At 51.9% G+C, this 24384-nt stretch overlaps 1 protein-coding gene across 1 annotated transcript in view; it reads left to right on the forward strand.

Annotated features, from left to right (window-relative positions):
* The first annotated feature begins 413 nt into the window (after positions 1–413).
* The window catches only part of IGSF5 (immunoglobulin superfamily member 5), a 36407-nt gene continuing 12436 nt past the window's right edge, over positions 414–24384 (forward strand). The window contains exons 1-5 of the mRNA XM_037042987.1: positions 414–906; positions 4048–4126; positions 10487–10804; positions 15116–15409; positions 22988–23128. Of these exons, the coding sequence (XP_036898882.1) occupies positions 4069–4126; positions 10487–10804; positions 15116–15409; positions 22988–23128 (811 nt within the window). The 5' untranslated portion in view covers positions 414–906; positions 4048–4068. The remainder of the gene's footprint in view (positions 907–4047; positions 4127–10486; positions 10805–15115; positions 15410–22987; positions 23129–24384) is intronic.

Genomic DNA, 24384 nt, shown 5'->3' on the forward strand with positions numbered 1-24384 from the left:
AGGATTACAATGTAATGGGGGATACAAGCCAGATATGAAAAAAAAAAAACATGTAAGAGGAAAGTTCAAAGAGAGAGAGAGGGAGAGCGCGCACTCTGTTCAACACAGGGCTGCGCATTAGGATTTGGGGTGATGGGTTTTCCCCCAGAAATTGTCAAAGCCCTTGAAAAAGCCAAGTTCCTTTGTTTACTGCTGGGGGGCTGGGAGTGGGGCACGAGGTGGGGGGCACAGAAAACCTCTTCACAGTCCTGTGCACAAGCTCCCCGGGAAACTCTGACTCACCCCTCAGGTGGCCACGTTCCAGAGCGCGTCACCCCAAGGACCCTCTCTTCTTCTTTCACAAAGAACCTGTTCTGGCGGATGTGGAAGTCCCTGGCAGGGAGAAGGAACCGGCTTCACCAGCCCCTGGGCCTGTGCCAGGGGCCAGAGGGAGCAGGGCTGAGCAGGCCTGCCAGCGTCCAGCTGGTAGGAGACAACGGCTGGGCCCAGACAGTCTTGGCTCCACAGGACCAGAGAAAGGCCTGGAGGAGGGACAGGGACTGGAAGCTGAGCTGGAGGTCGGTCCTGGCCCCACGGCCTTGGCATTCCCAGGCCCCGGCCGGACTTCCTGGGCTGCTGTTTGGGGCTGGCTAATGATTAACAGGAAATATGCGGGGCAGCGCGCACCTGCAGGGAGCGAGCGCCTGTGGCTGGCAGAGGCCACCTCTGTGTTTAGAGCCCGGCCTATGACGTGACAGACCATTTCATTAGGGACTTCCTGTTCACTGCCGAGGTCGGGTCAGGATTCTCTGGTGGCCGGATTAAATTTATTCTCGTGTTTGTGTGGAGTGAGGACGGAGGCCAAGAAGCCTCCTGGAAACTGAGACTCTTCCCTGAAGCCCCGAAGAGAAGACCTACCTGCCAGAGGTAAGACAGCTTGGGGACAGGTGTTGTCCCAGGCCCGCAGGGGGTCTCCCCACAGCCCCCGGGTCTCCTCCAGGGAGCGGGCGCTCAGCCGTCCTCCTGGGGAAAGTGTCAGAGGATCACCACGCATTCTGATTCCCAACTTGTCCGAAGTTAAAAATTAAAAGAGAGGCGCCTCTGAGCGAGTGGGAATCTGAGACGATTTCCGATCGAGCGAGTGTCCCTTTCACAGTGAGCTGTTCTCGGGGATGCGCTGAAAGCTGAGCCCGGGCTGGAATTTGGGAGGTCAGGGGACAAATGCTGGAAAATTACCGTGACTCGTGTGGCTCGTCAGACAACCCTTTAAGGGCGTTTGACTGGGTGCCCGATGAGAAGGGCTGTGCAGAGGGGACCCCCCGGAGGTTTCTGGAAGTTCTAAGGCTGCCCTGAGTATGACAGGCAGTGCCAACACCCCTCCCAGTGGGGGGCGCATGGAGCTGGGTGCTGGGAGAGGAGGGGCGCCCGTGCCTTCTCGAAGGCATGGCGGTTTGCAGCAAGCCAGTCAGTTCTCACACACCACACAAAGCAGGTCTTTCTCTTTGGGCTTGAGGTTCCTGGTTTCAAGCTGTTTCCGAGAACCCAGAAATGAGCGTTTGTGCCTGGGGTCGTTAAGCGAGATGATCAGATTCGGCGGTTTTCTTCCTGAGACGACTAGCTTGGTGGGTCCAGACCCCCCCGAGTGTTTTGGTGTGCTCAAGGCATTAAGGAATTGAGGGTTAAATCCTATTTATTTAATGTAATATAATTTAATAAGATTTAAGGTTTTAAAAAGGAGACAGGGGTCTTTCAACTAAAAGTTGGCAAATCAAGTCTTCCACATTGAAATGAACGAGAAGTTAAAATTCAGGGACCCACCAAACGATGCCACAGAGACAGAAACTTGCAAATGACCTGGCACAGGTCCCCATGTCATCGAAGTGGCCTGTGTGACCTCAGCTCAAACTTGGAATCAGCTTCATGACAGTTCCTTCCACGCATGCACTTCTGACCCCGGCCCCTTGCAGATCTAGGTCCGTACCTCCCGGCCCGACCCTACCCCACCGGCCCTGGGTTCTGCCCCGTGGATAGAAGTGGAATCTTCTACAAAGAACAGGCAGGAGCGGTGTGTGCGGATGGTGGCAGAGGGAGTGTTTACCAAGTTGTCATCAGTTCTTAGTCTGCGTCCTGACTCACCCTGCTTATCAGAGACTCCAAGTGTTTCCTCCTGACCGGTAGCTATTGCCCAGATTTCCGCAGCATTGGGTCCATACTGCTCATTTATTGCTTTCGGTGGAATACGACTCCATGGCTCAGTTTCTCTCTCTCCCTCTGTTGGGGTCTAGCATTCTGGCTGATTGGTGGTGATTGACGTGCTGAGTGGTGTTCACTGAAACTTGTAACTTGGCGAATGATTTGATTGGGGATCTCGAACGGGTCTCGGAAGGCCGTGACTTCAGTTCGGCCACGGCAGCGGCTGTGCTCCTTGCTGCCGAGTCTAGTTCGGCTTACAGCGAGGGGTGGGGCTCCGCAGCAGGGTGGTGGTCCGGCATGGATGCTCTGGCCCTTGCCCTTGGACACGAGCAGTTAGGGTTTAGCAAATGCACGCTGACTTCTGCCTTCCAGAGACATCAGAAAACCGAGCAGCGGGAAACCCAGGGTCCCCCTCAGGGGCCGTGACTGCCCAGTCACACACTGGCAGGCAAGGGGTGGTCGGGGCCCGAGCATTGTTGCGCTCTGTCACGCTGCCACTCTGTCCGACTCGGCACCTTGCGGGAGGCGTGTTTTGCACACTTCCGTGAGGCAGGTGTTTCTTGGTGCCTGGTTCAGGTCTTGTGCTTCTGCCCCGGGTCTGTCTCCTTTGGCCTGTAAGGAACCGGAGCCCTGGATGGGGGTGTCAGCACAGTGTAAAAATCCTGCCACGGGGCTCTGATGGAACCCTGAGCCCCATGTTCTGGAGGGACGTGTGGCTCCCCAGCACAGCTGTGCCACCTGGGTGATGCCAGAGATGAAGGCGAAGCCACCTTGGTTACCAGGTACCACATGGTGGTGGTTGAAGAACATTTCAGAGACCATTTCCTGAGGTTAGGAAGCAGGGTTTTTTTTTTTTGTAGATAGTTCATGATACGTTCGGTGGGTGATTTTGCCCTAAACGCTTCAGTGAGACCAAGCAGTGTGGCGACGGCCTTGGAAAGGCCTGTCTTCGGAGAAGGGAACAATAAAGAGAAAAGACAGAGGGTTGGAGGATGAGCCAGAGGGCGCCGAAGAGCAAAGGGGTTGAAAGGGAGGGCTGAGAGGCATACACAACAGGACCTTGGCGTGCTGCTGGGGCCTGGTAAGACCTCACTCTGCCTACCCTTGACCTCTGACTTCTCCCGCTTCCACTACCCCCCACTCTGCCCACCCCCGAGCCCTTGCTGCAGTTCCACAAATGTGCGCATGGAGACGCCACCCTGGGGCCTTTGCACCTGCTGCTTCTCTGCCTGGGCAGCTCTTCTGTCCAGGTGTCCACGCTGTGTCACCTCCCCTCCTTCACCATTCGGAGGACACCTCCTGGGAGCCTTCCTCTGGCCTCCCCACTTGAGGAGGTACCCAACCCCTGCCCACACACACCCCTCACACACGTCCCCCTGCCGCCTTCCAGTAGCCTTGTGACCCACCTCTTCAGTTCCTTGCCTGCATTCGCTCTTGGTCCTGTGCAGCTGTCGTGCGCCGGGCTTTTCTCTTCTCAGTGACTAAGGCGCTGGGATTGCAGTGAGGAGCTGGGAGCCCAGGTGGCTCCGCCGTGGCCAGGAAAGCAGCGGTACTGGTGCACCATGGGCTCCCATAATTTATACATGGGGTTGGGGGGGAGGTCATGTGATACAGTGATTCTCAGACTTGAGCACGTGCCAGAGTTGAACCTGGTGTGGACAGGTTGCTGGGCTCACCTCTGGAGTCTCTGGTCCTGTGGGCACAAGCATTCGATTTTCTAACCAGTCCCCAGGTGAGGCCAGTGCCTCTCACCACACTGACCAGCCCTGACTCAGCCCTGCTCGGTCATACAGGGGCTGGTCGGGGCCCCGCAGAGCTCTGCGTGGTAAACGCTCGTCAGTGAGAGACGGCTACCTGCCTGCTTTGTTTTCCCAGGGTGAGGAGGAACATGCGGAGATGGAGGGCAGCTGGCGAGGTGTCCTGGCCGCACTGGTCATCATGGCTGGCCTACCAGGTAGGGTGGCAGGAGCCTGGGGGCACAGTCCCGGGCTTCCCCCTGGAGTGGGCGGGAGGGAGCCCAGGGGAAGCTGCTGGTGCACGTGGCTGCCAGAAGGTTGTTCCTTAGGCACTTGCCACTGCGTCCCCTCCCCACAGCAGGGTCTGTTCGGTGGGGTCCCCTTCCTGCCGCACTGACTCGGCTCCAGGAGTGGTCCTTCGGGTGCAGCGGACCCCACCACTTCTCTTCTTTGGGGTTCGCGTCTCCTGGGCGTTGGTTCTCGGTACCTCCACACAAGCATTGCTCTTGTCCCTCTGCTGTTTCTGCCTTTGAGGAAGGCGGACTCAGGTGTCGCCTCCTCCATGAAGCCGTCCTGATCTTGCAGTTTTCAGGGCGATAATCCCAGTTTCCGTACTGACAGGGTGGTGGGGGGTTGTCAACAGCGCTTCCTTGTTCTGGACCTCTCCCTGGGGTGTCGTCTGGAATGGCCTCCAGGGTGTCCCTGGCTGGGGTACCCCGATCAGACTGCTGTGCAGAGAGGCAGTGTGTGGACCTCGGGGTCCGTGGGTGGCTGGAGTTTGTGCCCCGAGCTCTGTTTTGACTCCATCTTGCCTACATTTCATGGCTTCACGTGTGTCTCTCTCGTTTCCTGGCTAGATGGTAACCCGCCTCAGGGTGGTCGTTCCGTGCTCCCCATTGCAGTGGTTTTGAGGCCTTGCATTGAAGAAAAAGCTACAGACAGACCAGTGCACGGTCACGCAGGCAGAGCTTAATGAGCTCTCACAGGCCGAACACCTTCATGTGTCACCAATAAGAGCAAGAGCACGTGGTGGAGGCTTCCTTCCTGCCCTCCCCGCCCCCCCCCAAAGGGACCACTATTCTGACTTCTAACTGTGGGGATACGTTCTGCTGGTTTTCTACCTTATACACATAGAGCTCTATTTTCAATGGCCACATAATGCTTTTTTTAAAAAAGTATGTTATTCATTTATTGTTAGAGAGAGGGGAAGGGAGGGAGAATGAGAGGGAGAGAAACATAATATGCGGTTGCCTTTCCTACGCCCCCCACCCCCACTGGGACCTGGCCCACAACCCAGGCATGTGCCCTGACTGGGAATTGAACCGGTCACCCTTTGGTTCACAGGCTGGCACTTAGTCCACTGAGCTACACCAGCCAGAGATACATAATGTCTTTTAAAACTCTGGCCATGACAGCACCAAAAAAATAAAATGGAATGAACTAGAACTAGAGTAGGGACCATCAGAGGGCGTTACATGCATTGGGGACTGTTTTACACATTTTGATTTGGGGTTATTTACACGTGAAGTCTGTGGGCACCAGGCTCCGGTGGTAACGTGTATTTGGGAGCAGAGACTTTCGAAAGCCCCTGCCCAATAGTGCGTGGTGGGCGGTGTTTATAAACACCAGGGGGCTGGGTGACGTTTGTTTGTGGAGTGGAGAGGAGAACACCGGTCCCTGCTGTGCGGAGCTGGGGGACTTGCGTGGCTGGCAAACCAGGCTCAACACGAGTTTAGGGACATGGCTCCAACGAGGCTGTTTGGCCCCAGTGGCAAAGAGATATCTTCCAGAAGCTCAGTGGGAAACGGAGGAACTGTGGGTCTGCAGTGTTTCGCAGACCTTCCCCTGAGGCTCTGTGTCAGAGGCAGGGATGGCTTTGACGGAGTCCAGGAGAGAGGGGACTGTGGGCTGATTGGAGAGCCCCTGGGGGACGGCGCCCATCGCAGAAGACTGAGTGAGCCCCTTGGATGCTTCCTGGGGTAGAGACGCCTTCACCTGCAGACTCGACTTTGGGCAGCTGAGGGCTACCCCCACGTGGGCCCAGCGCGCTCCACCAGCCCTCTCCTCTCCACCTGGTCCCCAGTGTAATGGCTTATGTGGAGCTGGTCTGCCCTGTCTCTCACTCAGTGCATATACACCGAGGGCCTGTGTGCCCCATGTGGTTGCAGACACAGGGACGCGGTGATGAGCAAGAGCTGGCTTAGTCCCCGCCAGCAAGGGGTTTAGAGCCACAGGGGAAACAGGCGTTCATTGATAGAAAAATCAGCATAAAATCACCCCGTGATAATTGCTTCACTAAAAGCAATTATTGAAAGCCTGTTGTAGGTAATTTAACCTAAATCTGGTGGTCCGGGATGGCTCCCGGAGGACGCGACAACCTCTCGGCTGGGAGCTGCAGAGTGAGGCTGTCATGCCAGGCTGGCCACTGCCCATGCCAAGGCCCTGGGGCTGGTGAGGAAGAGGGCGGAGTTTGGGGTGAAAGGAAGTTGATGTGAGGCTAAGCGGGGTTTTAGCCTGTGGTAATGTTAAGGTTACCTGGTCTTTGCCCTAAATGACGGAAATATTTAAACAAAGTCTGGGGTGTGAACGTGGGGCATAAGCGGGGGTCCTGATTGCACTGCTGTGTTCAGAAGGCCCCTCTCACCGCCACACAGAGAGCAGATTTGGGTGATGGTGGCGGCACAGCAATGATGCTGGCACCTCCTGCCATCGTCAGCAGGACTCGGCAAGAAGCTCAGAGCCACCTCAGGACCCCCTCCCTCACCTCTCAGCTTCCTTCTGCCGGTGGGGGCCCAGGAGGCGTGGGGACTTCCACCTAGTCCTCCAGGGCTGCCTTCACAGACCGGGTCTCTTCTTCCCTCCATGTTGCTTCCCTTTCTGCCCTCTGACCTGTAACCATCTGCTTTTCTATTCATTTCTCACGTTAGGTAAGAGATGGAAGATGGTGAGGGTCTTTAGGTGCAGTGAGAGGAACTGGAATAGAGGGGTCCACGCCCCCCAGCCAGGGAGGCAGCTGGCTGCTTTTCTGGGGTGCTGAGCAAAAGCCGTTGCCAATGAGCAGGACTTAGGTTCAGGATCAACTGGTGGTGGGCCGGTGGGAGCCCCGGACGCTGCGAACCCGCTGCAGTGTGAATGGTTTCACTCTGCCGACGGAAGGATGCGCAGAATAGAAGGAGGGGCACTTTTCAACCCTGGGGGGGTAGCCCAGCCCCTGTACCAAGATGCCCCGTGCAATGGGATTGTGGGGCAAGAGAGAAAATCGGGCAGACTGGAGGCGGGCATTTAGGAAATGGAGAGTGTCAGAGTGAGTAAGTATCTTGCAAGTGGATAAGCCCTTCCCAGGGGAGACCCGGTGTTGGGTGACCACTGTGGCTGGTAGCCACGGGAGGTTCCTGGGAGGGGGCCATCGACCTTTCCCGTGGCTCTGCCCCTCATTTGCCTTTTTGTTCTACAAAGTGCAAGGGGGAACAAAGGGGAAAGGGAGGCTTTGCGTTGAGGTAGGTGACTGCGATGAAGGTCTTATCTACGATTTTCTCATATTTGTTCTGGGTGGGGCAGGGCTGCACACAGAACCAGCTGATAGGATAGAAGAGAGAGGAATGAGACCACAGGGCCACACATTTCCAGAAAGGCAGCTTCTGAGTCACAAGGAGGAGCCCGGTGGTGGGGGGGGTGGCGTGTCCTCTGTGGGAGGGAAGACTGCAGGATGCATTGTCAGGGCCATGCTGGTGCTTAGGGTTTGGTGCCTCCTGTTTAACTTAAAGGTCAAGTGCAAACTCTGTTACAGGTCCCTCCCTCCCTCCCTCCTTCTCACTGCTGTAGCTGCAAAGTAAGGTATTCGGCCTTTGTGTTTCCTTGGTCATGCATGCAGTCCACAGGGGGTTTGAAGACAGGTGTGGGGTGAACAGCGCCTGGACTGAAATAATCTGTGTAATGTACTTCACACCAGGCAGGGAAGAGACTGTGGTCTCAGATTGTTATCCGTTGCTTCTGCTGCAATTGCCAGCCTGGGTCTCACCCGTCTCCGCAGCCCCGCACCTGGCCCCGTGGCTCTGTCCAGGGAACTCCCACTGGCCTGAGTCAGGAGTGGGAAGAGCATTGCTGTCACGGTGTAGAGCGTGAGAGCGACTGTCTCCCCCTGGGTGTAGACTTGGCTGTTTCTTTCCTTTTGTCCTTCTGAAGGTTCAGTTCAGGGCTCGTGGAAAGAGCCCAGTTGGCTTCCCTGGGGAACCATTTCTGACTTCCCTTCCTCTGGCTTTTTCCTTTTATAAACTCCCAGACCAAAGGGATCCCAGATCTGAGCGGCTTGCTCAGACAATCGGAGTTGTTATTTAAGTTACATTTATGTTTTTTCCACTGTGTGCAGAGGTGAAGCAAAGACTGGAGAATAATCAACATGTTTACCCAAGCACAGGAGCAGCCTCGGTTACAACTGACCGTCCCTCAGTTTTGCCTTTTCAGACCTGGTGGCCCCTCCTTGTCCCTGGCTGCCTCCCTGCCCCGTCCTGCTGGGCTCAGGACCCTGTCTGCACAGTGGTTCATTCTCTGCCGTCACCTGTTCCTGCGACATATTCCCACAGTGCATTCTGGGTACTCCGGCGAAGCGTTACCGCGTGTCTCGCTGTGTGCTTTTTTCCTAGAAAACCTTAGGGCTGTAATGAAATTCTTTTAGAATCTGTTTCACCACTGGACCTGATAAGGTTGGAAGGAAAAGGGGCTGCTGCAGTTATTGGGGACACTCGACACATACCGCAGTCTGCCTGGTGCACCTGTGGGGTTCACACAGCTCCACAATGTGGCAGGTGCGTGGTCAGTCAGACTGTTGTTTTGCTACAAACCCTGAGTGAGATCAGAGGGGAAGGAGTGGAAAGGAGGGGGAATTCAGAGTGGGAAGGTCCGAGCACACCACTGTGGTCACAGGTCCTGGGACGTTGCTGGTCTTCATTTTCTCAGCATGAAAACACAGGTGGTGAAAGATGGAAATAGTGACCTTGAAGACTATCATTGCCATACTTTGAATTGTTATTCCCAACGTGGGAAAGTCTAGGAAAACTTCAGCTGCCAACTTGCTCTTGTAGAGTGAAGAGAAAATTGGTGCTTAGTGACCCAAGGATTGCTTGAGTTGTTCAGGTGCAGACCACGCTCCGTGTTAAGGGATCATGATGGAGTTCGCGTGAGCCGGAGAGCACCCACAGGGAGGCCAGTCAGAACTGTCCCCCCAGTTAAAACCGGTGTCGGAGGGCACCTGGTGAGCGAAGGGCAGAATGTTATGGGAAGCGGAATGGGAACAATGTTACTTTATGATTTTCTTGGCTCATCTTGTAGGTCGGTGTGATTTTCCCTTGCAGGTCATGTAATAGTGAGTTTTCACTGGGTGCCTGGGGGTCACCCGATGGGCTTCCCATGGACCGTCCTCTTGGGTTCTTGAAACAAGTCACTGTAGGACTAGTGTCCCTCTTTTGCAGCCGTGGGGCGTGGGGCACGGAGGAGTGGAGAGAACATGTCTGGTGAGCCAGGACCATTGCTCTGGGGGTCTGTGGCCTTACACTCTAGCAGGGGTGTCCAACCCACGGCCTGCGGGCCACCTGCGGCCCAGGATGGCTATGAATGTGGCCCAACACAAAATTGTAAATTTACTTAAAACACTATGAGATGTTTTGTTTTTGTCAGTGTTTGCGTGTTTATCGTGGGGCCCAAGACAACTCTCCAGTGTGGCCCAGAGATGCCAAAAGGTTGGACACCTGCCGAGTGTTGAGTTTTCATCCCAACACTAGGTGTGGTGGGACCTCCTCAGGGGCTGCCCAGTGCATCCCTTGAGCATTCTCACGAAGGGCTCTAACTCCCCCATCTTTCTACCCCTCATCCTTTTCTCTGTCTCTTTAAGAGGAGGGGTGTGGCCCCAGTGACAGTACGGCCTTCTGGCTACTTCAAAACTGACTCCACATCTATACACACAGGACCCAGTTTTGCCTCTCGTTGGCTGTGTTCCTCACATCCTCCAGGCACAGACACTGTCTTAAGCATCCTGAGTGGGGGCTCTCAGGGGGCAGGGGGCACGCACGGGCCATGGTCACAGCTTGCGGGCATCTCCATTCTCTTTGCAAAGACAAGGCGCTCCATTGTCCCCTCCCAGCCCCGGAAGAAGGTCTTCCTTATTTCACCGGGAGGAAACATGCTTTTTTCAGATTGAGGCCAAAAAACTCCCCTAATGCGACAGACCTGGGCTAGTGGTGGCTCTTTGGGCCAAGCTGGGGTCAGATACTTAAGGTGACACCCTGCAGGAAGGGGAGGGGGAGCAACGCCTCCTCGCTACCAATCCGGCTGAGATGCTGGGATGCTGGGATGCTAAGTACTGTTCAGGAAGGGGAGGGACATGGAATGGAGGGATGGAGTGGCTTTCCATCCCCTGGAAACTGCCGATCTCCTGGGGAGACCTGGGGTTGGGATCAGTAAGACATGGAGCCTGGACCACAGGGTGGTCACTAGGGGGGGGCCCCAACTTGTATGCAGAAGGTTTACATGCCACGGTGGATCTCTATAGATTCATTCATTTACTTGACAAATGGGTTGTGTTTCAGCTTCCGGATCCAGCAACCAAATCATAGAAGGACCCCGGAACACCACGGCGCTGGTGGGTGGGGAGGCCCACTTCAACTGCACCGTCTCGCAGGGTTGGCGGCTCATCATGTGGGCTCTGAATGGCACCGTGGTCCTGAGTGTCACGCCCAAGGAGTCCATCATCACCAGTGACCGTTTCACCTCTGCGAGCTATGAGGAGGGCGAAAACTTCATCTCGGAGATGATAATCCATGACGTGAAACTCAGTGACGCTGGACGCGTCAAGTGCAGCCTCCAGAGCAGTGACAGTGAGGGATCCGCTTTCCTTTCTGTCCAAGGTACGCACGCGGGCACGGCCGAGGGCGGTGCCGGAGCCCCTTGGGTTAAGTGTCAGAAAAAAGAAGGCACCTTCCGAGGTTCATGTCCTTTGGGGTGACATCTGGGACACCTTTGGCTGGTGTCACACTTGGGATTCTTCCGAATTGACAAGTGTTTGTGTTTTTGTTGTTTGTGTGTTTCTCTCCTGCCTTCCTCGCTGACCCTCTTTCTACTTCTTTCCTCTCTGTTTCTCTCTCTCCTTCCATCTTTTCTTTCTGTGTCTATGATTAGGACTCTGAAAGTCAGGTTTCTGTCACTTCCCATCTCGTCCATCTCAGTACCTAATTGCTTTTCCGGAAATACATCCCAGGAGACATCCGGGGCCAGTTGCCGTCACTTGCCTGTGATTTAGAGAGAGCTGACATGACAGTCACTGCCCTGTGCCCAGCTTTTCATAGGCTTGGCTCGATTTCTTTGCCTTACGTCATTTTTGACTCTTACATCACTTTGACATCTTTATCAACTTTGAAGTGTGCTGTAACTTTTTCCTTTTTCAGCTTCATCTCCTTAGTTTATTACTTTTCCCTACCCCAGTGGTTCTTACAGAGAAAGGTGTCAAGGGTTTTATAAAAATGGGTAACTTGTCTTTCTTTTTCAAAGCTAAGTTTTAGGTTCTGAAGATCACGTTACATCGTGAAAAAATAAAGGGATAATTTACAAGGATTCAGAACACTTTTATTAAGTTTTAACTACTTTGCATTCCTCAAAAGTGCAATTATATAGCATTTCTAGATGCATCGGAGCTATCTTCCTGCAGTGGCATCTTTTAGAACAGACCACATTGTATCTCTGAAGTTTTTCTCACGTTCATTTATTTGCTTGCCCAGGTGGAATTTCCAAAGGTTTGGTCTGTATTCATGCAATCAAATCAAATTGGATAACATTTGGTACAGACACATGCCTACCTAGTTCTACTTGCATTTTAATTTAGCCAAATCACTGTATCTTTACGTTATGTGTCTTTATGTGGTTTAATTAGGGGCCTAATGACATTTTGTGATGTTAAGTGATTTTGTGAACCTACCTGGATTACTGGCCTAGCCTGCATGACCAGATTCTTACTGTAATAATTTGTGGTATAAGGGAAAGAACACTGGAAAATGAATCAAAGATATGAGTTCTGGTTGTGTGTTCATCAGGTATGCACCTTGGTGACTCCTGAATCGGTTCAATTTCTTCGTCCTTAAAATTGGGACAAGACTCCGCTCCCTGCCTCCCAGGTGTACTATGAGGATCAGATGATGCAGTGATGGAGGATGGCTGAAGGCTCCAGAACCACAGGGGGGCTAGTGGTTAACAGCTCTCAGGGGCTCGAGTGCTGGGTTCAAGTCCCAGCTTTGTTGCTGACCAACTCCGTGACTGTGGACACATCAGCTCAGGACCCAGTTTCCTCATTACAGGGCTGTGGTGCGATCAGATGAGTAGGTCTCGGACAGTCTTTAGAACAGTACCTGGCCCGTTGCAATCTCCAGACAGCCATCCGCTATTACTTACTGCATCCTCGGTAGGAGCACACGCTGCATTAGGCCTTTGTGGGGGCCTCAGAGAGCGGTAGGACAGGACACGGTCCTGCCCTCTGGAACTGCACTTGAACAGCGGCTTGTGCCAGCGCAGGAGTAACAGCGGTGCCCCCAGAGGCTGCAGGGGTGTGGAGAGACAGCTCGGGTTCAAGTTGGGGGGGGGGATGGGACAATCAGCAGTCTCCAAGATGACTCCAAAGAGAAGTTGCCCCGTGAGATGTGCCTCAAAGGTCTGCAGATGAGAGACAATGGCGGGAGGTGAGGGAGGAAGAGGGCCCTCCTGGATCAAGGAGCCACGGCCAAGGCAAGGCTTGTGATGGCTGTTTATGGTGTCAAATTCGTAAATCCATGTGGCTTTATAGCATCTCTTCCCAAAGCGGCAAATCTGTAACGTGTCTTCAGACACGTATTTTTATATGCTAATGACTAATGTAGCTTTTGGTTTTAAAAGAAATAGAAAAGCAAGCACCTTGGGGAGTTAAAATCGTCCCCAGCCAAGGTCCCGAGGAAGGGCCCTGCAACACAGGACAGAACTCCGTCATTGTACCCTGGTCCTGCTGGTCCAAATGTTGCTTTGTTCTTAGAGAAACAAATGTTCTCCGGGCAACAGTGTCTCCCTCACGGGAGAAGAATCTTGAAAAAAGAGGAAACATCTAATATATCTTGAAAGTGAATTGTCCAAAGATTGTTTTGTTCTCTTCAAGTATCAACAGGAAAAAATAAAGAGAACTCACATAATTCCATAGTGAGTCACCCCAAAATCCATGTAAAATGTTGTAGCTACCACCTTATATAACGTGCCATTCTCCTGGCTGACCTTCCGGAAAGCCAATGGGAAAAGCTGAGTCACCAATACACACAGAAAAGATAGCGCTCCATTCAGATTGCAGCGTGTGCCCCATCCACCAATGAGCCACACACCAGCCTCTCACCCTCCTGTGTGATGAGGGCCGATTTCTCCTGTTGTTAACTGCGCCAATAGCGCTGCTCCGGGTTTCCGTCATCTTAAACCTCTCCAACAAACAAGGAGCAACCCAAAAAAGAGCAAGGATAAAACTCTTTGACCTTAAGGGACAAATCTGGCGCCCTCCTACTGTTGCGGATACTGTGGTCCTTGAATTGATGAAGGTGCTTTGCTGCCCCCGAGACTCTTTGAGCAAAGGGTAATCGGAGGAGCTGACATTCTTGGGTAGGCAGAGCTCTCCAGTGGGGGTCCAGTTCAGTCTAGGCTGGGAATTCCCAGGTGTCCCCCTGACCCTGTCAAGGGCATCTGTGAGGTCGTGACACTTTTCAGGACAGTACTAAGACGTTAGTTGCCATTCCCACTCTCAGTTCTCACGTGTAAAATAGTGGTTTCCCCCACACCTTGGAGAGGTCTGCGTCACTCAGTGGACCAGTGGTGTGCAAAGGACTGATGCATAGAGTAGAAAGGGCCATTCAAAGGGCCAGACAGACCGACGGAGTTGTGGCCTACCAGACAACGACCGTTCTTTATATGGTTTCAGGTTCTGCAGGGACACTGACCCTTGAGAAGTCACTGCTTGTCAAGTGTTGGTATGGTATCGAAGGGTACCCACGGCTCTCTGAAGAGGCTGTGAAAGGCTCTGTACTCTCTCAGCTCTGTAGCCCTGTGAAGTCAGACTTTTTAAAATAACCTTTAAATGAAGCAATATAGGGCAACAGATTGGATGCAGGAGGAGCTATGAGAATCCAGCCAGAGGTGAAAGAGATTTGCATAAATATAAAACAATATTGCTCTTCTTACTAATTAATTCTGGTTTAAGCTATAGGTATTTGCATAAAAATATGACTCTATATTAATGTGAAGTGGATTACTGTTCTTTGTGAGTATCTAAAAATAAATAATTCTAATTTCAAACATGGTAAGTCTCAACAGACATAACCCACATAAATGAAAGGCCCCTGGAGTCCTCAGTGATTTGTGAGAGTGTAGGAGGCGTGGAGACCTGAGGACCGCAAACCGCTTATTTAGTCAAATCACCTCGTTCCCATGGAGAAAATAGCCTGAAATTCTCAGGGACTTGCCCGAGCGGATGCCAGCTCTGTGGGGAAGCCAGGGCCGTGGGCAGAGGTTCTGGTTCTCAGTCCAGCGTTCTTTCCGTTGTATCAGGCAGCTGGGAGCTTTGACGGTTTCAGTCGGCACGTGGCCATGTGTCTGTGTCTGGGGGGCTGTGTCTGTAGTGGGGCCCGCAGGTGGTTTCGGTGACACCAGCAGTGGCACTTTCAGATGGGCTGTGGGTGGCGTGGGCACTGGCACGTGCGAGTCGTCCTCGGCGACAACTTTTTAACAGTTTGTCTGAGCAATATATTCTGATACGTGATTGAGGGGGGTGATTTCTTTAATTCTATTGGATTTGATTTGGATTTACCACCCTTTTTGTTCGGGCCCCCCGGGCAGCCCAGGGCAACTTTAGGGGCTGTGGAGCCCCCGTGGCAGGCACAGCGACCCTCCCTTTCCCATATAATTCATATTCCCCTGGATCCTGACTTGTATTCATTTCTCTGGAATTGCGTGTTTTCGGGTGAGCCATCCCATCTTTCTCTGTGGGCCTGGGAAGTATGGATAAAGACACAGGTGCCGCCTGAACGAGGGCTTCCCGCCACAGACACGGCCGATTTGGGTCTGGGGAGGTCGCTCGCGCAATGCGAATTGCAGGAAACATGAAAGCAGACCTGGAAGTGAGAGGCGAGGTCGCTCCTTCAGAATGTTTCTCTCTTCTTCTTCTTCAGTTGTGGGCGAGCTGCTCACCCCCAGTGACAGTCTTGTAGTCACCGAGGACGAACCCTGTAACGTGACTTGCCGCGCGGTGGGCTGGACCCCGCTCCCCGACCTTTGCTGGGAGATCGGTGTCCCCGTGAGTCACTCCAGCTACCACTCTGTCCTGGAGCCCGACGACCCTCAGAGCGCACTGAGCGTCCTGGCTCTGACGCCTCAGGGCAACGGGACGTTGACTTGTGTGGCCAAAATGAAGGGGCTGCAAGTCCGCGATTCTCTCACAATAAATCTTACCGTGGTTCCCTCGGGTAAGTGAAGACTTTTTGCTTTATGTAAAGTCTGTCATTATCGCATGCTTATTTTTCTTTGTCCTGTTGCCTAAGCTCCGTGTCCAGGAAAATCGCCCGGTGATCTTGATTTCAGGTTGGAATGGTGACGGGGACAAACTGCTTACAGTGCCTGCTTATTGGCCCTGCAATGCCACTTGATTTGAAAATCTCACCCGCTAGCATTTCTCCCTTTTCTTCTCACTTGTGAAAACCATTAAGAATCTTGACAATTAGTAGCATGAAACAGCACCAAGTTCAGAGATAAATACTTGAATTCAATGTTTTTTTTTTCTAGCTTTTATTCAGTGTTCAGAGGTGATCCCTTTCTGGGCCAAGATGGAGAAAGCTCTCATAATATTTTAGGGGGGTGCGTGGGTCCTCTCAGAATCCTTCCAATCTTAGTGAAATTATAAGGTTTCATTTTTTACCCAACAAATCTGTGTATTTAAAAGTACCAAATCTATGTAGATTTTTAACAGGACTAAATAACATAAATTTAAAGTTTAAGTCCCAAAGGCAATTGCCATAGGGTCTTTGGATGGGAAAAACACTAACCACACACTTCGCCAGGCTCACACAGCTAGCCTGGGCCTGGAGTTGGCCTGGGCTGAGGAGAAAACACGGAGCTTGGAGGTTAGAGATGGACCTGAACACCTTCATTTTACACGAGAGCGGAGAGATGGAGGCCAGAGAGGTGCCGTTCTTTGTTAGGTCAGTCAGGGGCTGGGGCTGGGGCTTAGGGGCCGGGAGGCTGGGACAAGCTTCTCTCTTGGACAAGTCCAAGGCTTGTCCTCATGTGAAAACTCCTTTCTGGAAGGACTTTCAGAATTCAGAGCGAAGCTCCAGCTGCAGCAAGGTAATGATGACGATGACAGCAATGATGGTCATAATGGTCAGCACTACGTAGCTCCTATTGAGCAGGGACCCTGTTTTAAATGTCTCAGACATTAACTAAATGAAGCCCTCCGAGGAGATGCTGCTTTTCCTGCTGTAAAGGTGAGGTGACAGGGACACAGTGTCGTTCGGCACTTGCCCATGTCCCTGGAGCTATAAGTGGTGGGCGGTGACCCGGCCAGTCTGTCTTCAGAATCTGCTTCCCTGTCAACCCTGCCCTGCACTTGGAACAGCCACCTGGAGGTTGGAGGCATGTCCTAGGGCTGACGAAAACAAGTGTGAGTGGGGTTCAATGAGAGGAGGGGACCGTGTCACAGCTTCAGGGTCTGGACGTCTGGAGTCAAGGTGTCGGCAGGGCCGGCTCCTTTTGTGGTCCGGGAGGGAGCACTGCTCCCTTCCCCACCCCCAGCTTCTTGGGGTCGCTGGCCTTTTGGGTCCCTTGGCCTATAGAGGCATCACCCTGAGCTCTGTCGTCACCTTCAGGTGGCATTTTCCCTGCATGCTTTTCTGTGCCCAGGTGTCCCGTTTGTTTTTATGAGGACACTGGTCATACCAGATCAGGGCCTATGCTACACCCAGCCTTCCCTCGCTCACCTTGTCTAAATCGCATCTTCCATACTCCCTTCCAAAATAAGGCCACACTCGGAAGTGTGAGAAGTCAGGACTCTCACATGCATTTCGGGGCACAACCCACCGCATAGCAGATGGGGTCCCTGTGAGCCTGTGAAGAGCCGTTCAGAGCCCACCTGTCATCCACTGAGTGGTTCTGCGCTTGCCCTGCAGGGTTGATCCCCCATGAAGGCCCACACAAGCTCGCCCCCCAACCCCCCAAGGTCAGGCCCTTGTGTCTGTCTCTGACTCAGATGCCCCAGGGACCAGGCAGACCACAGAAATGAAAGCGTGAGTGAGTATGTGTCAGGGCGAAGACGGAGCGCAGGGAACCAGAGAGCACGCCCCACCCATGGGTGCCATGGCATCAGCTCCAGCAGGAGCTGTGGACCGGACTGGGGACCCAGGGCTGCCAGACCTTTGACCTGGCTCTGGTGTGCCTCAGGGCTTTTGAGAAGCTGCTGTTTCCTTGATGTTAAGTCAAGGTCAACTTATTTTAGCTTATTGAACTGAAATGAATTTAGCTTCTTCCCCAGCAAGACTACATAAAGACAGGAAGCTAGAATTCAACTAGCTTGCTTTTTTCCCCAGCTTATTATTTTGAAACTTAAACACCCCAGAAAAATGTCAAGAATAGTGCAAGGAATATCAATGTACCTTTATCTACAGAGAGCAAATATTAACATTTTGTTATGTTTGCTTCTCTTTCTTAACTTTTATTTATTTTTTAATGCACTGTTTGAGAGTTAGCTAGAGATGGCATGACTCCACCCCTAAATTCCTCCGCCTGTGCTTCAGAGGGATGAGGCTGTTCTGCGTAACCCTGCTGCAGTGGGCGGCCGGGAATTTAATGTGTATTGTTCTTACACAGTATACAGTCCACACTCGAATTTCCCCAGTTGTCCTTCATGGCTCCTCTCTCCCCTAAACCAATAGCCAGCCTGAGACTACTGCCCTTGGCTGGTAGGTCTTCCTCAGTTTCTTTCAATTTCCAAAGGTTCACCCAGCTTTTTTGTCGTTCCTGATGTAAGCATTCTCAAAAAGTCATTTTTGCAAGATGCTCTTCAGTACGGATTTGTCTGAGTTTTTCCACCATACCTAGATTTAGCCTAAATATTTTTGCCAAGACACAAGCGAGGTCACGTAGGGGCATGGTGCTGGTTTTCTCTGCCATGAGTAGCAAGTCCCATTTGGTTAAGGTGAGTCCCTGACTTCCTTCATTGTAAAGGTACCATTTACCTTTGTCATTAATCCATAATCTATGAATACTGTGTGAATATCTTGTGTCTCAACACTCCTTCACTTACTAGCACCATTCACTTACTAGCTCCATTCTTCACTTACCTCCTTCACTTACTAGCACCTTCACTTACTAGCTCCATTCTTCAGTAAGTCCCTGCCTGAATCAATTATTGGTTGATGGTCATAGGAATACTTTTCTGGTTCCATCATTTCTTTTAATATTTATTAGTTGGCATTCTTCTGTAAAGAGAAGACCTCCTTCTCTTTTTCGTCCTCTTTTTTTTTGAAAAAAAAAAACAGTTTTAGTATGGACTCCTTGTTATTCAATATGCTATAACTTGCTCCTGTCCTTATTTATTCTGATGCCCGGACTGCGGCATATTCTGCCCGTGGGAATTCCGTCCAGCTGGCTGGTGTCCTTGGGACATGTCCCTGCTAGGTTCTGAGCACTTGGCCCAAGAAGATGTTCCAAACTCCCATGGCCTTTCCCCTGTGCCAGCCTATAACCTGCCACTCTCCAGTGAGCCAACCCAGCCTGCGTTAAGCTGTTTAAGGATGATAGAGTGTGGCCTGGGCTTGGGACAGAAAGATTTTAAAAAGTTCCATTAGCACCAAATGGAATGAAATCAACTGTTCAAACCACATGCCCGAACAAGGCCACAATGCAGGCCTGATTGACAAAGCCCATGGAAATGGATTTGGGGGCATTAGCTTGCCTGCAAAGTTTTTCTTTTGTAGGAGAAGGGCACGGGCCCCTGGTGTCCCCGACTGGGTTGAATTCAGCCGAGTCCCCCTTAGACGAGGACCAGTGAAGTGAGCAGCCCTAATCACAGCAGCTGGAGTCCCGGCTGCCTCACGGAGGAGAGCACAGCGGGTGCCTTGCAATGAGTCTTACTTTATTGGACTCATTTGGAAAAGGCTAATTTGTTTCTAAATTATTCATCAAGATCCAGAGCAGCTGGTGGTGGCTGGCTGTGTGTTGTGTGCTTTATGGAAGTTTTAGTAGCTGAAGACCTCGTTACAGCCTCTGCTGGTGGAGCGGGAGACCAGGAGGCTTCCAGAAGCACACCAAGTTCATGGACAGCCTGGGATGAAGGAGGCGGCGCCTGTTCCGGCTCCTTCCGGAATCAGATGAACGCCGGTCCTAACACCCACTTCCAACAAATGCAAGGAATTCACGATCATGTCCCAAATGATGCCTTTAAAACACTGAAAGAAGAAAGCCAATGGCAGTTTTGGAAGTCTACTTCTTTCAAGCAAAACTTGTATAAATCGCTCATTTTTTTTAAAGGAAAGCATATTGAAAGGGCCAATGCCAATGCTTTCTAAAATAATCAATTTTTCTCGATACCAGAAGTGCTTCAAGCTCAAAGCACTGCAGAGACACACCGGATTGAAAGCCCCGTCAAGCCCCCATCTGCCCACCGGGTGGTTTTCTCTTCCTGTAATGGACCGGCTGTGCGATGTGAGCCCAAAGCAACCTCTGCGGGGCACACGAGCACCTTGTAGAACGCAGCGACTCCTCATGATAATCTTAGCTCTGTGAGAAGTGGCAGTTCTGAGGACAGAGTAGCGTGGCCATAGTGACAGTCCCGAGTTGTAGCTCTGATGCTAGCTTTGTGACTCTAGGCAAGTCGCTGACCTTGGGGCTCCATTTTCTTGCTTGTAAACCACACAGGAGATGAAAAGGGCAGATGTTCTCTCTCCTGGCTGCCTGTCTCTGGGGACCTTTAACACATACACACCCACCCCAGAGGTTCTGACTTAACTTGTCTGTATGGAGCCTGGGAATTGGCATTAAAAAAAAAAGCCGAATTACTCTACTGGGCAGACAGGATTGGGGACCACTGAACTGGAACATCTCAGAGTCCCCTCCTCCCAACCCAAGCCTCATCAGATGCTACCAACCAGCCAGACCCGAACCCCAGACAACCTGGACTCAGGTGCCAGCTTGCCTGTTGCCTGGCTTCGTGACTTTGGGTGTGTTAGTTAAACTTCTCTGCGCTTTGGTATACTCATCGGTAAACCTGAGATAACCGGACCTACCTTCTAGGGCTGTTGTTGGTGTGAGAAGTAATCGGGTTCCCCTGTCTAAAGTGCTTAGGACGGGCCCTGCCTTAGCACGCGGGACAGCAGAGTGAGTGACTGTCCTTGATTTGATGGATTCAGAGATCTGTGTCCCCTCCAGTCAGTGCGGGAGCGTGCCTAGCATGTGCTGGCAGTGACATTTAGTATTCATCCAGGTGGTTTTGAGAAGTCGTGTGTGCCCTTTCCGAACTTTGAGCGTTCCTGTGAGAGCATCTGGGAAATACTATTTTTCCTTTCTTCACAGATGGGAAAAGGGCAATCGCCCAGCTGAGACTGAAGTCACAGAGCAAACTTAGTGACGCCGCCCTGACGTGTGTGCAGCCTCGGGAAGGGACGTAGGGAGGGAGGCCAGCTGTGTTGGGCCGGGAGGTAATCTTCCCTAGTCACTACCTGCGGGTTACTCAGACCCAGCACACTCGCCTCTCCAGCGCTGACTCATCAGGCCCACACCTTTCACTATAGGCATGAGTCCGGGGCAGTGCCCACCTGGACTGCCCGTCTCCTGTGAGACCAGGCTGCAGCGGCAGCAGGAGGATCATTCCACAGTGGACATGATACGTGGCCGAAAGGAAAGACCCACGTCAGGCCCCTGGGTCTTCCTGTTCTGAGTGCCCTTGACTGTTTCACCGAGTCCCTTTGTCTCAAGTGTCTGCAAGAGGAAGGAGTTGGACTGAGGACGAGATTGCGCTGAGATTCCATGTTTTCCATCCACTGTCACGATATTTGATTTATCAATATATGGCCCTTATGTGTTTTTCTTTCAATCCACTGTACACGTATTCATTTACAAAATTAGTTTCCCACTAAAAAAAATCCATGATATATAGGCATACGTGTACACATACATTAGTCATAAGTGATAAATGAAAACATTGTTATTAAAGTAAGGAAGGTTCTTCTGTGTAGCTCTGGGACCATATCACATACACCTCCGCATGGCACACGCACCACGCTTTTCTCTGGGTGCCGCTGCAGTGGGGGTAGAGTGTTGGGCTCTCCTGGGCATGAAGCTCAGGAAGGAGATCTGAACCCCAAAGGAGCATGGTCACAAAGTAGGAAGTGAAAGAATGAGCCGTGGGTGCCAGTTGCCATTTGGGGGAGACTTTGGGGCTTTTAGGGGAGTGCAGACATCCCTTGGCTGAACCTGGCAGTTGAATTAAGGGGCAAGAGAGGAGTGAGGTCACATGACCACCTGCTCTCTTCCTTGATTCGGTCACCAACCCCAGCGAGGTGGCCCTTCCCTGTCTTTAAACAGGTCCTCCCCGAGGGGAAGAGGCTGGCTGTGCGTGCTATGGTGTGGAGACAAAGGGGATCGTGTCAACACGGGGTTGACAGAGCATGGCTTGTTGATAGTTTTCTGTAGCAGGGGCGGAGTGTTTCAGTGAGTCAACGAGCGTGTTGACTTGGTCCTGGGTGAATTGTAAGCCTGTTTCTTGGATCTTAAGCCAGACCTTAATGTGGACCCCCAGCTGGCTCCTGTACTGCAGAAGCTTCTAATATTTTCAAACCTCAGTCTTGAGCGAGTGCACCACACCTCAGTGTTGTTGACACTTTCACACGCATCTCTCCAGTCTCTGAAGAGCCTGGGGGAGGGGCAGGGACTGTTAGAGGCCAGTGAGTCAGAGGCCAAAGGGAACGCAAGCAAACGGTGGCCCTCGGATCTCACTGGCTCCCTGCACATGGAGCCCCGGGCCCACTCTATTGAAGCTTCGTTGATTTTTAAGCAAACCTTGTCTTCTTCCCTAGGAAGTCTGTTGTTTTAATATTTTCTAGTGACTAGCATCTAATGAAACACATTTACACTGAGATACTCCCAGGCACTCAGGGTGGCAGCCTTCACTGAAGAGCAATTCACATTTCAACAGATGAATTTAAATGCGGTTTGATTTCACGGCGGTTCAGTTTGGTAGAGGGGAGTGGTCAGGCTTTTTGGAACATCCGTGCAGTTCCCATGGTGCGTGGCTAGGTGGCGCTGCCCAACAGGACTCTCCGCGATGAAGAAGGCCATGTTCAGAATTTGTGGCCCTTGATCCCTTGAAATGCGGCCAGTGCATCGGAGGCTCTGAGCATCCAATTGTATATAATTTTAATTACTTTAAACTTGAATTTAGATAGCCACATGACAGTGCATCGGATGTCCCTGGCTAAGGCATGGCTGTCACAAATCGAATTGACTTTCCATCCCTCCCTGCTCCCCTCCTCACCCCCTTCCACTTCCCGGGTGCCCTGCCTGCTCAGCCTTTCTCCCGCCCCAGCTCTGTAAGGACCAGACAAAACAAGAGGACAGAGTGGATGAAGGCGGTGCCCGAAGAGCCAAGGGAAGAGCAATCACTGTGTGAAAAATGCATTCACGGGTGGGGACTGGGTGGCCCGGAGGGGAAGGCTTGGCACCAGGTTCCCCCAGGAGGGACCCTCCCTCAATTTGTCCTCGTTTCCTTCGGGCACGGAAAGGCCGTTGACTGATGAGCACTTGGGCTGTGTTACTAAGAAGGTATTTGCGGGCAGCAGGAAGTATAGCCATGCGAGATACTGCCAAGAATTGCATGTGGAAGCACAGCGAAGGGAGGAAGTTGGCCCACGACCCAGAGCTGGAGCAGACCAGATGGGCGTAATACCACTGCAAGACGCAGTCTAGCCTGTAGTGTGGCCGAGCCAGGGATGACTGGGCCCACACAGTGACCAGCACCCCTAAAACGCTTCTTTTTCCCTCTTCTGACCTTGCAGGCAGGGTCGAGGAGGCAGGTACCGCGTTGCCTACCTGGGCCATCGTCCTGCTCGCGGTGTTATTCTCACTGCTTTTCATCCTGATCATCGTTCTGATTGTAATAGTCTGCTGCTGCTGTGTCTCCAGGAAACAGGGAAAAGGTAATTTTTTTCGTTCCTCTAGATTTGTATGTATTTTTCACTTTTGGTACAAGCAGCTGAAGTCCGTGAGCTCATCAGCTCTTTCCAGAGTATATTGGCTTTCGGGGTCCTTGAAAGGAAGTGTGTGCAGGTCTCAGAGCGGGGCAGCCTTTCCTAAAGAAGAGAGCATTTCCTTTGGGGCCTGACGTGCACACCCCCTGCCCCCCAGGATGCCAGGTCTTCAGACTCCTGAGAAGGTGATGAGGGGGTACCTTGATCACCAAAGACACTGACTGTGTGTGTGTGTGATTTTTTGTGCTTTTTGCATGGCTATGAGGCTCTTGTGAACTGTCTTTTAGGTGCTGTGTTGCTTCCAGTGTAACACCCACCCGTCCAAACACATCGACTGTTTCCGATTTTGTAGAATTCCAAGTCATCCCGTGGAAGTGAAAGTTGATGGTAGAAAGAGACAAGGGGGCCTCCTGTTAACAGGGAGAGTACAAATAAAATAATAAAAACGATTTCCCACTGCTTCTGCATGGGGTCCTCGGAGACCCTTCAAGATCTGTGAAGACAGTGGCCCTGTGTGGGGTTCCAGCTCTGACTAGGGTGGGCTCGCCGTAGAGTTTGGTAGTTTGTGACGTCAGAAACTGTTGCTTCTTTGGTGTGTGGATGGCGCAGGACTTTCTGAGTCCTGAAGGGTATGTCCATCCTTATCTTTGTCTCGTAAAACCTTCAACTACTTCTATTTGAATATTTTCTACAATTAAGTTATTGACCTTAAAAGTCAGAATTTTGATGTCAGTGTACTTGCATCTTTACTTTTATGAACACTAACTGTTGTTGAATGCACACTGTGTGTGTGTGTGTGTGTGTGTGCACCAGGCTCTGGGTTAAATAAACAGTTTACACAAAATATATCTCTCAGTGAAATATTCCACACAAAGAGTGTGGTCTAGCCTCAGCTCTCACACGAGCTGGTTTGTGATTTGGGTGCTGATTCTGTGATATAACTTAATTCCCTAGGAAACAAAAAATGAAAGACCGTGAACCCCTGTTGGCCCAGATTTGATGGGACTTTGCTTTTACCTGGGGGTCACCCTCCATGCCACAGATGGATTACTCTGGTGAAATAGATGGCAATTTAAATGGAAGCTGTTGGGTAACTTACACTGCAGTTCAGGAGGGACTAGGGTTATTCAGTGCTGTCAGATGACAGGTTTCCACACTAGCTGCCACAGCAGAGTTGGGGATGTTCTGGTGCTTAGATTCTGCTT

Source organism: Sturnira hondurensis, unplaced genomic scaffold (genome assembly GCF_014824575.4).
Source record: "Sturnira hondurensis isolate 20B ecotype Veracruz unplaced genomic scaffold, ASM1482457v3 Scaffold0003874, whole genome shotgun sequence".
NCBI classification, from domain to species: domain Eukaryota; kingdom Metazoa; phylum Chordata; class Mammalia; order Chiroptera; family Phyllostomidae; genus Sturnira; species Sturnira hondurensis.